Raw genomic sequence first — 14,645 nt, 5'->3', positions numbered from 1 at the left:
CAACTGAATTCAGTGCAGTCTGACCTGCCATGTCCAGGCTTAGAGAAACCGTCACAAAGAAGCTTAATCCCAGGAACAAGGATATTGCTACCTCTGGAAAATGCTGGTAGATATCTTTAATGCTGATATGAAACTTCATTCACAAACCACTGGAGAGACAGAGATGATTAGATAGAGGGATAGATGATAGATAATAGATAGATGATAGAAGATAGATGACAGACAGATAGATAGATAGATGATAGAAGATAGATATATAGATGATAAATAGATAGATGATAGATACTTGATAGATGATAGAAAGATACTTGATAGATAGATAGATGATAGATAGATAAGACAGATAGATGATAGATAAATTATTCAATTCAATAACACATCCAGGCAAAGTTTGGAAGACAATCTTTATTGCATATGATATTTACATGTTAGGCTGAGGCCTGTTCCCCATCATTTTCTATACTACTGGCTTTGTCTGTTGCTATCTCCATGGTCAGTCCTTTTCCCTGGGCATGAGAAAATAAATGAGGCAGAGCAGGAAGAAATAAGAAGCTGTAAAAGTTCTTAACTCTTACCTAAACTTTACTTTTATATTAAAGCTCAGAGTGACACACACCACAAGGAGTTCCTTGCCAGGTCAAATGGAGTAATATGAAGGTTCTAGAACGTTTCCTGGTTTCATGGGAACTCACTTCCTGCCTTTCATCTAGAAGGCTTTGTCCATGGGCCAGAGTGAGATCTCAGCTCAGACCAAAGACTCACAGACCCAAAGAAGCCCCTGATCCCACTGGGCCTCTCTCCATTCTTCAGCCCAGGACTGAAGAACTCTCTCTTCCATGAGGGGCTACAGAATTTCCTCTTAAAGATGAGGAAAGTAGTAAAGATACTGATAAAGTTCCCAGCCAAAGCTTTCTAACTTCTCCTTTAAGTAAATGGAGGTCAGTTCCCCTGGAACCAAGTGTTCTACAAGTTGATGCATTCACGGAGCCAGCAGGTCACCCAGTGAGCCCACCACCCCTTCCCTTCTCCCCCATGGCCCTTGTGCCTAGACTCAGAAATCTGTGTGAACCTCAGGCCTTACCTGTCCCAAGAGAAGGCCACACTATCTTCCAGAATCTTCTGGGCTTTGAATATCAGTTGCTGCATGAAAATCAAAATTGAGAAAGATACTTCTTAGTTAAGGAGAAAGAGAGCTCTGCTAGCCCTTAGAAATTCTCTCACTTTCCTGTGGGAGTTGGAAAGTTCAGGAAAAATCCTGAGTTACAGTCATGTAAGATGCCTAGCAAGAAGCAAGGGGCCCAGTTATCCCCCCTTCCACTTCTCTGAATTGGTAAGGCCCCGGACGCTCCCTCACAGAGGCCAGGCCTGACTGGAGGGGCAGTGCTGGCTCAGCTGAAGAGCAGCTCCCTCAGCAGATCAATTCCCAGCTCGCTTCCTCCCTCTGGAGAGTGAAACAGATAGCCTGGACATCGGCTCCAGGGTTTCCTCCAGGCAAGGTCTTTCCCTGTGGGCTGCTCCTCCTCACACTCCTTTTTGGCTTGCTCCTGCTTCTGCTCTGCTTCCTGTGCCTCCTCCTGTGCCTTCGCTGGGGCGCTCTCTGCTTCTGCGCTTCCTCTCAGCTGAGTCATGGTGCGGTGGAACACGTGGCAGCTGAAGCCCTCCCTGATCCCATACTGCACGTGCTCCTGGAGGACGTCGATGGTGGCAAAGACCCGGCAGCAGGCCAGGCACCTGAAACCGCTCTCCACGGAGCCCAGCCAGTCAGGCGTCTTGACCCTGGGCATCTCTGTCCCGGGTATCTCCTCAACTGCAGGGGACCCTGGCTGGTCGTCTGGCTTGGCCTTTGTTTCCTGTTTGTTCTCCTTCCTGTTGAGCTCACTGTCAGACAGGAGGTTCCTGGTGGACATGGCAGACGGAGGAGTGCCTACCTGGAGACCCTCAGGAAGCCCCACTTCCTCCATTCTTGGCTGCTTTGCTGGAGACTCTGAGGTCTCCTCTGTCTCCCGAGAGACAGCCACACCTTTTTTCATTTTTACCTCTGTGTAGTATATTTTCATGGTTGTTTCTTCTTTGTTTATACACACAGAGTTTATACAGGTCTTACAAGATGAACAGGAAGAAAAGGAGACAAGCTTGGAGGCAGGAGGCTTTTCTTCTTGTTCTTTAACCTGGACAATGGATGGTTTATCCTTGGGCCCATCTCCTTGTACTCCGTGGATTCCTGGAGAAGGAAATTAAAAACATAAGTACATGCATGGAGGCTGCAGGAGGCTGAAGAAACGCAAGTGCAAATGTAAGTGGTGCAGGAGAGAGAGACCATAGTGTGATGCAGTTGTGTGATGAACTCATTATCTGTCGTGCTGCCATGTCATAGGGTGTGGCTTTTGTATAATGTGGAGGTACACTGGCAGAGTACATACACATAGAAATATGACTGCTGGTAAGGACTGCAGCATCTGTGGAGGAGAGGTGGAGTGTGCTCTGTGGATAGGACCTGTTGACCTCACCGTATGCTGTTGGTGGAATGTGGCATGGGAATGGCATTGTGGGTTGTTTGCCTTGGGCTAGCATGTGTGTTGAGAATGTGTGTGTCTGTGGTGTGTGGCTGAGGTGTGAGGTATACGCGCCTGAGCTGGGTGGCCCAGCCATAGTGCTGAAGGTCTGCTAAAGAACTCTGTCCTTTAGAAGTCGCACACAAAGGCATAGTTCAGTCAGTACCTTCAAAGGTGCTTAGTCTAGTTACTCGGTCTGAAACCCCAAACCCAATCTTTCTGGAAATCATTTTTCAGTGCCCAGACAGGGTCACACTAAGAACCTCAAGCTCTGCACTGAGCTCCTGTGCATGCTCTCCAACAGCTGTCCGTGCTGCCTGGGCAACTCCGCAAAGCACTAACCACCCCAACTGCCCCGCTTCCTCAGCAATAGGCATGGACTTCTGTGCCTCCTGCACTGTACCAAGGAAGCCCACATCCAAGGAGCCTGATACCTAAAGATGGTCAGAGAGTCTCACACCCAAGGGGCCTTGCACCCTTACTACCATGGATGAGCTTGAGTGGAGAAGAAACCCAGGAGAAGAGCTCAGAAGCAGAGGATGTCTCCCCTGCCCCTAGAGTCTGGACAATGGTGACTCCAGAGCACCCCGGCTGAGGTGCTGATGACATTGAAGTTCCTGGAAAAGGTATGAAAGACAGAGAGATAGGAAGGTTAGGCAGGCTTGCTCACCGTGCACCTATTCAAAGAATATCTCCTGGGTGTCGACATGTACACCAGGAGAAATGAGCACACTCAGCTTAGAATCAGTCTCCTATGGATATGTCAGTAGTTGTTGATAGTTCACATCATTACAGTTCTATTAGAAATGGAAATATATATCTATACCTGTGGAGAATATGTGTCTGTGCTTTAGGTTCACAACTCAGGAATTGTGCAGTATATAATTTTTCCTGGTTACATAGTGCACCGTGTATTACCAATGGGCATTCATTCATTCATTCCAGCAAGGTATTGCACACACAATGAGGAAATATTCCATTATTTTAGATTCTGAAAATATTGAAAAAGGCAGACTGCCTTTTATATTTAGACCTTCCAATGTAGTATGGAGGACTTCAGACCCTAAAAGAACATGCAACATAATAAATCAGCTTATGGTGAATATATAAAAGTACCAGATTTAACAATTGAGAATACCTCATGCCAACTTAAATTTGAATTTCAGACATATGACAAATAATCTCCAGCATTTAGTATAGGAAAAAATGAGTGTTCTACATCTGGGTCACGTGTGGTGTAGTAAATTCTTTTTATGGTGCTACTAATACCCTGATAGTAAAGCAGGCAGAGATAATGCAATAAAGAAAACTAAATACCACTATCCTCAAGAATGTAGATGCAAAAATTCTTAACAAAATATTCGCAAATAATTCAGCTATATCTAAAACAAACTCTGTTCTATCACCAAGTGGGTCCTATTTCCAGGAATGCAAATCAGATCTAATATTTGAAAGTCAGGCAATATAATCTTTATTAACTGGCTAAACTGTAACCATAATATGATCACACTGTTCTAGTTTGATTAAGATTTATCCGGCAAGTGCAAGGTTGTGAGTTAGATACCTGGCACCAACAAAAAAAAAAAAAAAAAAAAAAAGGTTTATTGTCCTCCAAAGTCCTGTGTATCGATGGCCTGGTACCCAGGGTGACAGCATTGGGAGTATCTTTAAGCAGTGAGGCCTAGGAGTTTAAATTGGACCATATCTTTCGCTATACACTAAACTAAATTCAAAATGGATCAAAGATCTAAACATTAAAACAGAAACACTAAAGCTGCTGGAAGATAGAAACACTAAACCTCTTGAAGGCATTGGTATAGGCAAAGACTTTATGAATAAAATTCCAATTGCACAAGAGCTATCACAAAGAATCAACAACTGGGATCTCATCTTATTAAAAAGCTTTTGCACAGCAAAACAAAGCAACAACAGAGGGAAGAAACAACCCACAATGTGGGAAAAAATGTTTGCCAGCTGTTCCTCAAATAAAGGATTACTATGGAGAATATATAAAGAACTCAAAAAAATCTAACCTCCCAAATTTAAAGGCTCAATTCAAAAATGGGCATCTGAGATGAATATATACTTCTCAGATGAAGAAATATAAACTTCAAATAAATATGTGAAGAAATATCCAATATTAAAAGAAATATAAACTTCAAATAAATATATGAGGAAGTATTCAATATTACTGGTCATTCGAGAGATGCAAATTAAAACAACACTGAGATTTCACCTCACTCTGGAAAGAATGGCTATTATAAAGAAATTAACTGATAACAAATGCTGGAGGGCCTGTGGGAAGAAAAGAACCCTTCTCCACTTTTGGTGGGAGTATAGGTTGGTGCAACCACTGTGGAAATCAGTGTGGAGATTCCTCAAAAAACTAGTATTGGAGCTCCCATTTGACCCAGCTATTCCTCTTCTTGGTATCTTCCAGGAAAAATTAAAAACATCATACTACAGCGATCTACGTGCACCCATGTTTATAGCAGCACAACCTGTAATAGAAGAATCTTGAAAACAACCCAAATGCTCATCAACCGAAGAATGGATTAAAAAAAGATGTGATTTTTTTACAATGGAGTACTACACAACCACAAAAAAGGTTAAACTAGAGATTTATAGGTAAATGGATGCAACTTGAGTCCATACTCATAAGTGAAATAAGTCAGACTGATATGTGTAAGTAAGCATTTTGTTGTCTCCCTAGTGTGAAAAGGTGAAGAGTAAATAAAATGTTATAAATGTATATTAATTCTGGAAGTAATGTCATGTTAGCCTTCCAAAGTTTTTCTTCCAGTTTCAAAATTGTTTTTAATGATTTTAAGTCTTTTGGATTTTTATCTCAATTTTAGAAAAGGCTGCCAATTAAAAAAATGAAATTTTCATTAAAATTAGATTATTAGATCAATCTTTGGAAAATTTTTATCTGCAAGTGTTTCACCTTAAAGTGTTCTTTGAAATCTTCAATTTCTCTGTAATGTTTTCTAGTTCTTTATATATAGGTCTTGTAAATTTTGTGATGAGATTTATCACTATTTCATATTTTACTACTCTTATAAATGATATGTTCTGTTTTTGTTTGTCACTATGAAGTGGAGGTACAGTTGTTTTTCAATAATCTTTATTTTATAATAAATAAAAAAGAAGTGAAACCTAGAAGGAAGTACTTGAGTTGCCCTCATAAGGGAGGAAGGTGGCTCTCCTGAGACCGTTGGGCAGTTCTCAGCAGACACAACCAGACACCCGGCTCACTCTGCATCCTGGTTGAGATGCAATGCTTCCTTCCCCGTGCATTCCCACCATGACAGGACACCACCTGCACTCTACACCAGTGGGAACAACTAGGAACCTCTGGGCTGTGCAGGACCTAACTCTCTTTGCACAAAGAGCTGCCCCAGTAGTATTTTGTTGCAATGCAAAACTGAGTAATAAACATAGAATTTGATGTAAAACTTTTCTGAAATATCCACTGTGCTAAAAATCAGTCATAAAAAATGACTAGATAGAAGCTTCCCCGACTCAATAAAGACATTCCACGTAAAATATGCAGCCAGCATTATACTTAGTGACAAATAGCTGAGTGCTTTCCACTTAACACAAACAGAAAATCTGTCTTCTCAGTGTTCTTAATAATACATGCCACAGCTTAGATGTGGAGGGTTTGCCCGATGCACAAAGGCAGGAAATAAATGCTCTTCACATGAGAAAAGATATAATAAATCCATACTTATTTCCAGATTACATAATTGTGTAGTAAACTCCAGGGTATTAAGAAAACAGAAAAAAAAAATAGTAGGAGGGATTGAGGGAGGAAGGAAAGGCAGGAAGGAGGGAGAAAACAAAGAAGAAAAGTCTTTAAACTAATGAATGAATGGAGTGTGGTCCTAGGGTAGGACAGAAATTTATGGCAATCATCCCTCAGCATACATTTATTCTAGAAATCCCTGAAAATTCCAAAATTCATGAAAGTTCAAGACCCTGAATAGTGTACAATTTGCATGTAACTGACACACATCCTCCTGTACACCTGTTTTTTTTTTCTAGATTACTTAAGACACCAAATACACCATAAACACTGCAAATAACTGCTCTGCTGTGTTGTTCAGGGAAGAACAACATTGAAAAAAGTTAGTACCCACTCAGTACAGATGCAATTTTTAAATAATTTCGGTCTAAGATTGGTTCAATCTCTGGATGTGAAATGCTCAGATACAGAGGGTTGAATGTATATTGCTGCATATTCCATAAACACATGAACACCAGAACTACAACAATGCAACTTCAAATTGCTCAAAATACGAAAAAGGTATAAATCTATCAACCGTGTGCAAGACTTGCACACTGAAAATTATAAAATACTGAATATATCACAGAAGATCCAAGATACATTTCATATTCATGGATTGGATGACTGACGTGGTGAAGATGAGATTCTTCACAAGTTAATATGCACATTAAGTGCCATTCCTATCGAAATCCTAGAAAGACTTTTCTGTGGGGATTTAGACAAGGCTGCTCTAAAATTTTTACAGAGAAGCGAATGATCTAGACTAACTAAACCAATTTTTAAAAGGAGAAAAGAAAGCAGAGGAAATTGCTCTGCCCTCCTTCATACCATTGTTGAATTCAATACTCAAGAATGCGTGGCACTGACCATGGCATAGATACACAGAGATGCTGACCAGAGTTAGACAGGACACCAGTATCTGCACACAAATATCCCAGGTGATGCTGATTTAAAAGGCTAAAGCAATTCAGTGGGGGAAAGGGAGCCTTTACAACAAATGGTACTGAGGCAATTGTGTAGCTATAGTCAGAAAGAAAGAACTTCCAACTAAACGTTACATATTATTCATTACCCCTGAATAGATCATGAATTTATAATAAAACCCTAATACTTCTAGGAAAAAAGAGTGGAAAATCCTCACACTTGTAAAAGAACATTGAGGCTGGAAACTAAAAGCATAATCCATACAAGAAAAGATAAGTAAACTAGACTTCCTCAAAATTAAAACCAGACTGGGTGTGGTGGTGCACGCCTGTAATCCCCAGCACTCAGGAAGGCTGAGGCAGGAGGATCACTGTGAGTTCAAGACCAGCCTGGACTACAAAGTGAGTTCAAGGCCAGCCTGAATTGCATAGCAAGACCCTGTCTCAACAATTAAAAAAAAATAAAATTAAAAAAATTAAAACCATTTGCAATGGGAATGATGCTGTTAAGACCACGAATGGACAAGCCACACACCATGCTAAGATACTTTCAGACTATAAACCCTGTAAAGCATTAATTTCTATAGTAACTTGTCTAAAGCTTTCAAAACTCAATAATAAAATAAATAAGTAGCCCAAATCAAAAATGGACAAACAACACAGACACATTTCACTAAAGAGAAGATAAGGTGGCAGAATTCAGCATCGTTAGTCATGAGAACATGCAAAGTAAAACCACAACATCGGTATTCAGAGGCTATCTGAACAGCTAAAATTAAGAAACAGAGACAATGCCAAATTCTGATAAGCACGTGGAAAAGCTGGGTCTCTTATACATTGTCAGTCAGAACATATAATGGTACTGTGAAAATAATGTGGCAGTTTAAAAAACCAATACAACTATGGTATGATCCTAGAATTGGATTCTTGAACATATATTCCAAAGAAATGTCAAACCTGTACCGAAAAACCTATTAAGAAATGTTTATAACTGCTTATGATGAACATCAAAAACTAGGAGTAATTCAGATGCCCTATAGTTCATGAATGGTTAAAACGTAGGGCCTTTAGACCACAGAGTAATACTCAGCAATCAAAATGACTGCACTTGGATGAATTTTCAGTGAGATAGGCTGATAGGAGACAACACAGAAGAGTTACACACTACACAATCCCACATATAAAACATGGAAGGGGTAAAGCTTGTGCTCGGTCAATAGGATCTGTTGACCTCACTGCATGCTGTGGGTGGAATGTAGGATGTCATGCAGGGGAATGGCATTTTGGGTCATGTGTCTTGGGCTAGCATGTGCATGGAGAATGTCTGTATCTGTGGTGTGACTGTAAGTGTGAGGTATGTGCACCTGAGCTGGTTAGCCCAGCTGTAATGCTGGAGGCCCCACCTAACTGTCCTCTGGAAGTCCAGAGTCCACATAGCTCCTAAAACTTGGTCCAACACCTCAAACTCAGGCCTTTCTGGGCACTCCTCCCCAGCTCCCCACACCATGATCCTCCTGGGATCCTGTGCTGCTACATGAGCTCCTGTCCCTGTTCTCAGTCCAACTGCCCCGGGGCTCCTTGCCCTTCTGCTTGAGTCCATTTGCCTCACGCTGTACTCAGTGTCATCATTCCAAGGAGCCTCAGGCCCAGATATATTCACAGTCTCACACCCAAGGAGCCCTGTAGTTGTCCTACCACAGGAGAGTTTGGCGAGCTTGGATGGCGAAGAAACACAGGAGAAGTATTCCGAGCCAGAGGACATCTCCCTCACACCTGGGTGCTGGGTCCAGGCCCCTCCGTTTGATCGAGGCTGGGGAGCATCCTCTGGAGACTTTGAGGGCTCTGTAAAAGGTGTAGAAGGCAGAGAGACATGGTGAGTCATTGTTTGTGCATTATGCACCTATTCAAAAAGTATTTATGTCGTGTCTAGCACATGTGGGTCATGTAGAGTGAACACACATAACTTAAATCAGGCTCCTGTGCACACTCCAAGATGTATCAGTAGTTCATGCTTTATTTCAGTTTGGGTAAGAATGCAGGCCTGTGTGATGACTGGGATGTACACGGGGACTCTCTGATAACTGTGGGGTCAGTGTAGTGAATGCAGTGGACATATGTCTCTATCTGTACAGAATTTGTGTCTGGGCTTAATGTTCACAGCTAGGGAATTTTGCAATATGTAAGTTTTCCTAGTTATATGATGCAGCTTGTATTTCTGGTGTCCATTTACTCATTCTTGAAAGCAATATTTAGTAAACCTATTACACTATTTTCAGAATGCCGAGCAAGATGGTCTCTTCTGATTGGACTTCCCAATGAAGTATGGGAATGCAGATGTGAGAGATACCAGATTCAGCAATTGATATACCTAGTTCCCACTTAAATTTTAATTTCAGATAAATCACATATAATTTTTAGTGTACATGTGTCTGTGGAACGTTTAGAACATACTTATGTTAAAAAATCATTTGAGGTTTACCTAAAATTTACTTTAGTCTTCAAGTGTTATCTGGCAACTGGAAAAAGGGGGTGATAGTGAATCTTTATTATTATTGTATAAAGAAAGCTGAGCCTGATATTTTACATGCAGCATGATGCATTTAGCACACTGCCACATGGGAGTGGTTCTTAAAGAGATATTTAGAGATAGTTTAAAGTAGGTATGTTTGTATGGAGCAAATAGATACACATAAATGCAGGTAAGCACGCACTCATACGTTGCCAGCATTTAGTATAGGAAGAGATGAGTGTCTACAGCAGGGTTGCATGTGGTATATAACTACATGTGCCATGCGAGGTTTAACACATCAGTTTTGGAAGGAGATGTGTGCCACTGTCAGGGTGAATATAGGTGTTTGTATGACTATTTGGTGGAAGACCTTCAACAAGAGTTGTATGTACACTGTCACAAGTATTAAGTACACCCAGAATTTGGGATGGAAGTAGAAACATTGCCTGGAGGACTTCACAGCTGCTGACTACTCCACTCCATTATCACCACTGCTCCTCTCCTAACACACAAATGGTCAAAACATTCTAGGAAGAGATGTAGGTGGGGGAGAAGAAAAACATTGTCTTCCCTCCTGGGAAACTCCACTCCAGCACTCCATTTCCAGGCCTCGTCCTATAGTCCTCCAGACCTGGGGCCTCCACGAGGCAGCCAGGCTCTAACTTGGGCAGATGCCACTAGCTGGATCTCTGTGGTGGGCTTCTCCCCACCTTGCCTCCTCCCTACAACTGTTCTCCTTCTGAGGCAATCTGCGTGCTTACGTTTACTGTACACAGTGATCACATGCCCTAGGAAGTGCGTTCACACCTCTCAATGTCCTGTGCTTGCCCAGGGTCTGCAGGCCTCCGAGTATGCCATCCATATGGTCTTGGGCTCTGTTAAGCCCCTGTCCTTCTCTTTTTTTCCTCTGGGAATTTTCAATCCTGTGCATTCACAAACTTCAGTGGACCAATTGATCAATTCTTCCTGCTAAAGACATGATATTTCTATGCTTTCATGTGACAATATGCCAAGACAGTCTGTTTTCTAACGGGTGCATCATTTCTCAAATTATTATTCAAAAAGGTCTTCAGCTTCCTAATGACTCTTTCCTCTCTCCAAGGCATAACTCATAGATACCTCAGTATTCCTCACAGCTCCCAACTCAGTGACCCAGAGACAAGAGCAAATAGAATAAGAGAACATGGGTATCTAGTTACTTTTCTCATTGCTGAGACAAAATCCCCAACACCCACAAGGCAAGGGAGGAAAGATTTATTAGGCTCACAGTTTGTAGAAGTTTTGGTTCATTGTTAGCTGGCTCCAAGGTAAGGTGTCATGGCAGAGGGGGATCACAGAGGAGAAACCATCCATGGCAAAGCAGGGCAGGCCAAAGCAGCAAGCAGCAACAAGTGACAACCCTCTTCCTATCCCTTATATCCATCCCATTAAGAGTTGGGCACCCTTAATCTTACCCAGAACTATGTCAAATCAATCAGTGGACTAATTTAGTAATATAACACACCCTTGATCTCAGCACCACACACTAGATCCAGCTACTTCTGAAAAACACTCCCTCCATGACCCCATGCAGGTTTGGGTGGACATCTAGAAACAAGCCATAACAATGGGAATTCAGAAAAGCTGCCATTTCTAACCTGTGTAGCTCTGACACCAGTCTGGCTGGAACCTATATAGATGCTGGCACCCATGCAGGAGCTCACAGACCAGCAAGGCTGACTTTTCCTTTGCCATGGAATTTTGTGCCATCAAAACAATGGTTAGCGTGGATCTGACAGGCTCAGCTCATATCAATTTTCTTCCTCTTTATGTCACAAATGTTCTTCTCATCAATTCTGCCTTCCTAGGGAAGGCTCAGGATAGCCAGTATGCTGCACCCCAAGACGAGGACCTAGCATGTACCTTCTCCTTTCTCATCGGTCTCCTCAGAATCCTCACTTTCAACATGTTTCCTCTTTTGTTGTCGTTTCATAGTGTCAGCTGGAAAAGCAAAACCTTAAAGAGTACTTAGTGTCCAGGTGCCCCTTCTCCCTCCAGGATGGCCTTCTTGGCACTCATGAAATCATGAAATGATTTAGTACAAGTAAATATAGTAAAGTTTCCTAAGTGGCTGAAGAGCTCAGACCACTCGGAGAACCAGCAGCCACGCCCATCGCCTACTATACTGCAGGGCTGGTAAGGTTCGAAGGTCAGCTTTTCTGACCTCAGTGATGACATCAGATCACCCTGCAGAACTCAAGCAGCTAAGATTCTACACGGCAACACCTCATTCTCAAGAGCTGTTCCCGGCTCCCTATGAAACCTCTGCAATGAATTCAACCCTCTGGTCTTTCAATGTGCCAGGAAATGTTTTGATGTTAACATGTTTCTAATATTTTTTTCTTTTTTCCTTGGCTTCACCATTTCCTTTCTGTTCTTTAGCAGAACACATGCTCTGTGTTCATTGCTCAGAATAGGAAAAGGACATAGCTGAAAGCAGCAAGAGTTTGTGGATATTCTTGATTTTACTTCTAAAATCCCAAAATTTATTTAAAAGACATACTGATGCAGAAATATGACACAGCAGGATCTTTAGATTACACATCACTCCCTTCAGACCCTATTACATGTTTCAAGAGGCATTAAAATTAGGTCAGGGAGAGAGATTTCTGAGCAATGGGAAAGAGTGATCATGAAACATGGCTGGAGACTGGGGTCCAACAAAAATTCCAAGAGGAAACTGCTACATTCTACATACAAACAGAATGATGACAGCCGTGCTTGTATGGCAAAGCAACCATAAATCCCAAAGACATCATGGCAGCTAAGCTGATGAAATCTCAACACATGCCATGTGCTCCAATAAGCAGTGGCCACACTCTCAAACCATCCCCAAAACACAGCCCTTGTGATTTCCAAATGGGAACTAGTGGGGATCCAGACAGGATGCCAGCAGGATGAGGGTGTAAATTACAAATCCTGTAGGTTTGTTGAAAAATGCCTTTTTTGCTGACAGGTTAGATGTTCTCCAGGAGCTAGGTTCCTGGACTCCTGTATCATGTACCCCTCAAATGAGCCAAGGCTCATCTGCCCCTCGATAACACAGACAAATGAATATGTGCAGACGTGGCAGGTTGAGAAGAAGCCTAGTGGAAACACAGCGTGATCACTGCCCTTCTACAGAAATGGACCTCTTTTTAGATTTTAAAGGATTCCACAGTGCTTTGGCTCTGCTTTGGGGAATATGGTCTGATACATACATGTGAAACATTGTCTGCTACTATGGCAAAGCTGAGGTATGGAAGGCATCACATGAACCAGAGAAAAAGTAGATGATGATATAACATGGAGGAAGAGAAGTATATGCTGCCTTGTGCTCCTTTCCATTCTAGTGGTAAAAGAGTGCAGAAGGAGGAAGGAACCAAGGATAGAAACTTGTGCTGGGGATTTGTCTTGCACTATCTGGCAGCTGTACAACCAGAATGGCTTCACCCTCTGCCTTCCATCTGCTCACCTCTGCCTTCCTCCACCACAAATGTCACCATCCATGGTCCTCATGACCCTGGAAGTGTTAGGGAAAGTGTCCACCAGGTAAACACAAACTGCTCAAGAACAGTAATCTCCATCAAGAACTGCAGTCTGTTACCACTGACTGTCATGGGTCAAAGAGTAAAACAAGAGAACAAACGAAGGCAGTGGGAGATTTATGCTTTTACTTCATGCTCTGAATTGCTAGGATTTTACAAGAATGCACTAAAACGTAATTTGTGTAGTTAAAAATACACACATATTGAGAAAAAGAGGAAGTTTTCCACCTCTAGGACAGTATCAAGCTTGAAACCGAAGACACCAAAACAGACCCTGCACACATCAAATAGGTCCAAAGCAATTCTGTAAAACCCTCCACTGTACACATAAATTTGGAAAATCATATGAATTGGTCTAGCTCCTCTAAAAGCACAAACCACCCACAACTCATTGAACATGTAACACACTGAATAGCCCTATAAATGGAATTTCTCATTGTTAAATTTCCAAAGAGAAAGTATTCATGACTGCATGACTTCACTGGAGAATTACAACAAACACATAAAGAATTAGTACCAAGTCTACAAAACCTTGACAAAGATTTTTTTATTCTTTTTATGAAGCTACTAATCAAAAGCAGGCAAATTTGATGCACAAACAAAGTTAAATTCCACTGCCTTTTGTAAATATAGATGCAAAAATTAACAAAATATGAACAAACAGAATTTATCGATATATAAAACAATATCACACTATGGACAAGTAGGATTTATTTTCAGAGATTATAAGCTGATAATGCAGTGGTACCTCCATTCATGAACTTAATTCATTCCTTGATTCTGAAAAGATGGCCATGTTCATGTTCATGTGGGAAAGATGCTTGTGGCTGATGCACAGCTCACAATTGAAGAAAATTTTGCCACTTTTTTTGTGAACCAAATTGTTCACAAACAAAAGTGTTCTTAAATCAAGGTACCAATGTATTTGAAAGTTCAACCAATGAAATCTAACAACAGACTAAAAATAGTTATAGCATAACCACATTGCTGTAGTTTGGGTGATCCCCACATGCCTGTGTATATGTGACATGGTCCATGGGGAGATCATATGAAAGACATCCAAAATTTTAGAAATGAAGCCTACTGAGAAGTTTTTGTGTCATCAAGGGTGTGCCCTCAGAACGGAGGAAGGTGGTTCTCCTGAGACCGTTAAGCAGTTCTTAGCAGACACAACAAGACACCCATCTCAGTCTGCGTCCTGGTTAAGATGCAATGCTTCCTTCCCCGTGCATTCCCACCATGACAGGACACTACCTGCTGTTCAGCCCTCACTGCACTCTGCACCAGTGGGACAACTAGGAA

At 41.7% G+C, this 14,645-nt stretch overlaps 1 protein-coding gene across 6 annotated transcripts; it reads right to left on the bottom strand.

Moving 5' to 3' along the window:
- Positions 1-396: 396 nt before the first annotated feature.
- Fam170a (family with sequence similarity 170, member A) lies at positions 397-11,958 on the bottom strand. 6 transcript variants are annotated; one of them, XM_005376555.2, is made up of 6 exons: positions 11,415-11,673; positions 10,585-10,746; positions 8,964-9,110; positions 1,526-2,221; positions 1,082-1,140; positions 397-506 (listed from the first exon to the last, which is right to left on the bottom strand). In XM_005376555.2, the coding sequence occupies exons 2-5, from the start codon at positions 10,706-10,708 to the stop codon at positions 1,103-1,105; spliced, it is 1,005 nt and encodes a 334-aa protein (XP_005376612.1). In that variant the 5' UTR covers positions 10,709-10,746; positions 11,415-11,673; the 3' UTR covers positions 397-506; positions 1,082-1,102. The 6 variants fall into 6 exon arrangements, with proteins under 6 accessions (XP_005376612.1, XP_013363103.1, XP_013363110.1 ...); XM_013507649.1 differs by having other exon boundaries at positions 1,082-2,221; XM_013507656.1 differs by having other exon boundaries at positions 1,082-2,221; positions 9,042-9,110.
- Positions 11,959-14,645: the final 2,687 nt, after the last annotated feature.

The sequence above is a fragment of the Chinchilla lanigera genome, unplaced genomic scaffold (assembly GCF_000276665.1).
Source record: "Chinchilla lanigera isolate Chin_1 unplaced genomic scaffold, ChiLan1.0 scaffold00007, whole genome shotgun sequence".
NCBI classification, from domain to species: domain Eukaryota; kingdom Metazoa; phylum Chordata; class Mammalia; order Rodentia; family Chinchillidae; genus Chinchilla; species Chinchilla lanigera.
The sequence above is the reverse complement of the archived record's forward strand: the minus strand, read 5'-3'. Positions and strand labels throughout refer to the sequence as shown.

Bases quoted from the DNA above. Each gene is read 5' to 3' on its own strand.
- Fam170a (XM_013507649.1), bottom strand. From the start codon at position 10,708: ATGCACAGGATTGAAAATTCCCAGAGGAAAAAAAGAGAAGGACAGGGG. The intron at 9,111-10,584 runs GTGTGAACGCAC...CACCTTTTACAG, and splicing joins CAAGCACAGGACATTGAGAG to AGCCCTCAAAGTCTCCAGAG. The intron at 2,222-8,963 runs GTAGGACAACTA...TTCCTTCTCCAG, and splicing joins GCTCGCCAAACTCTCCTGTG to GAATCCACGGAGTACAAGGA.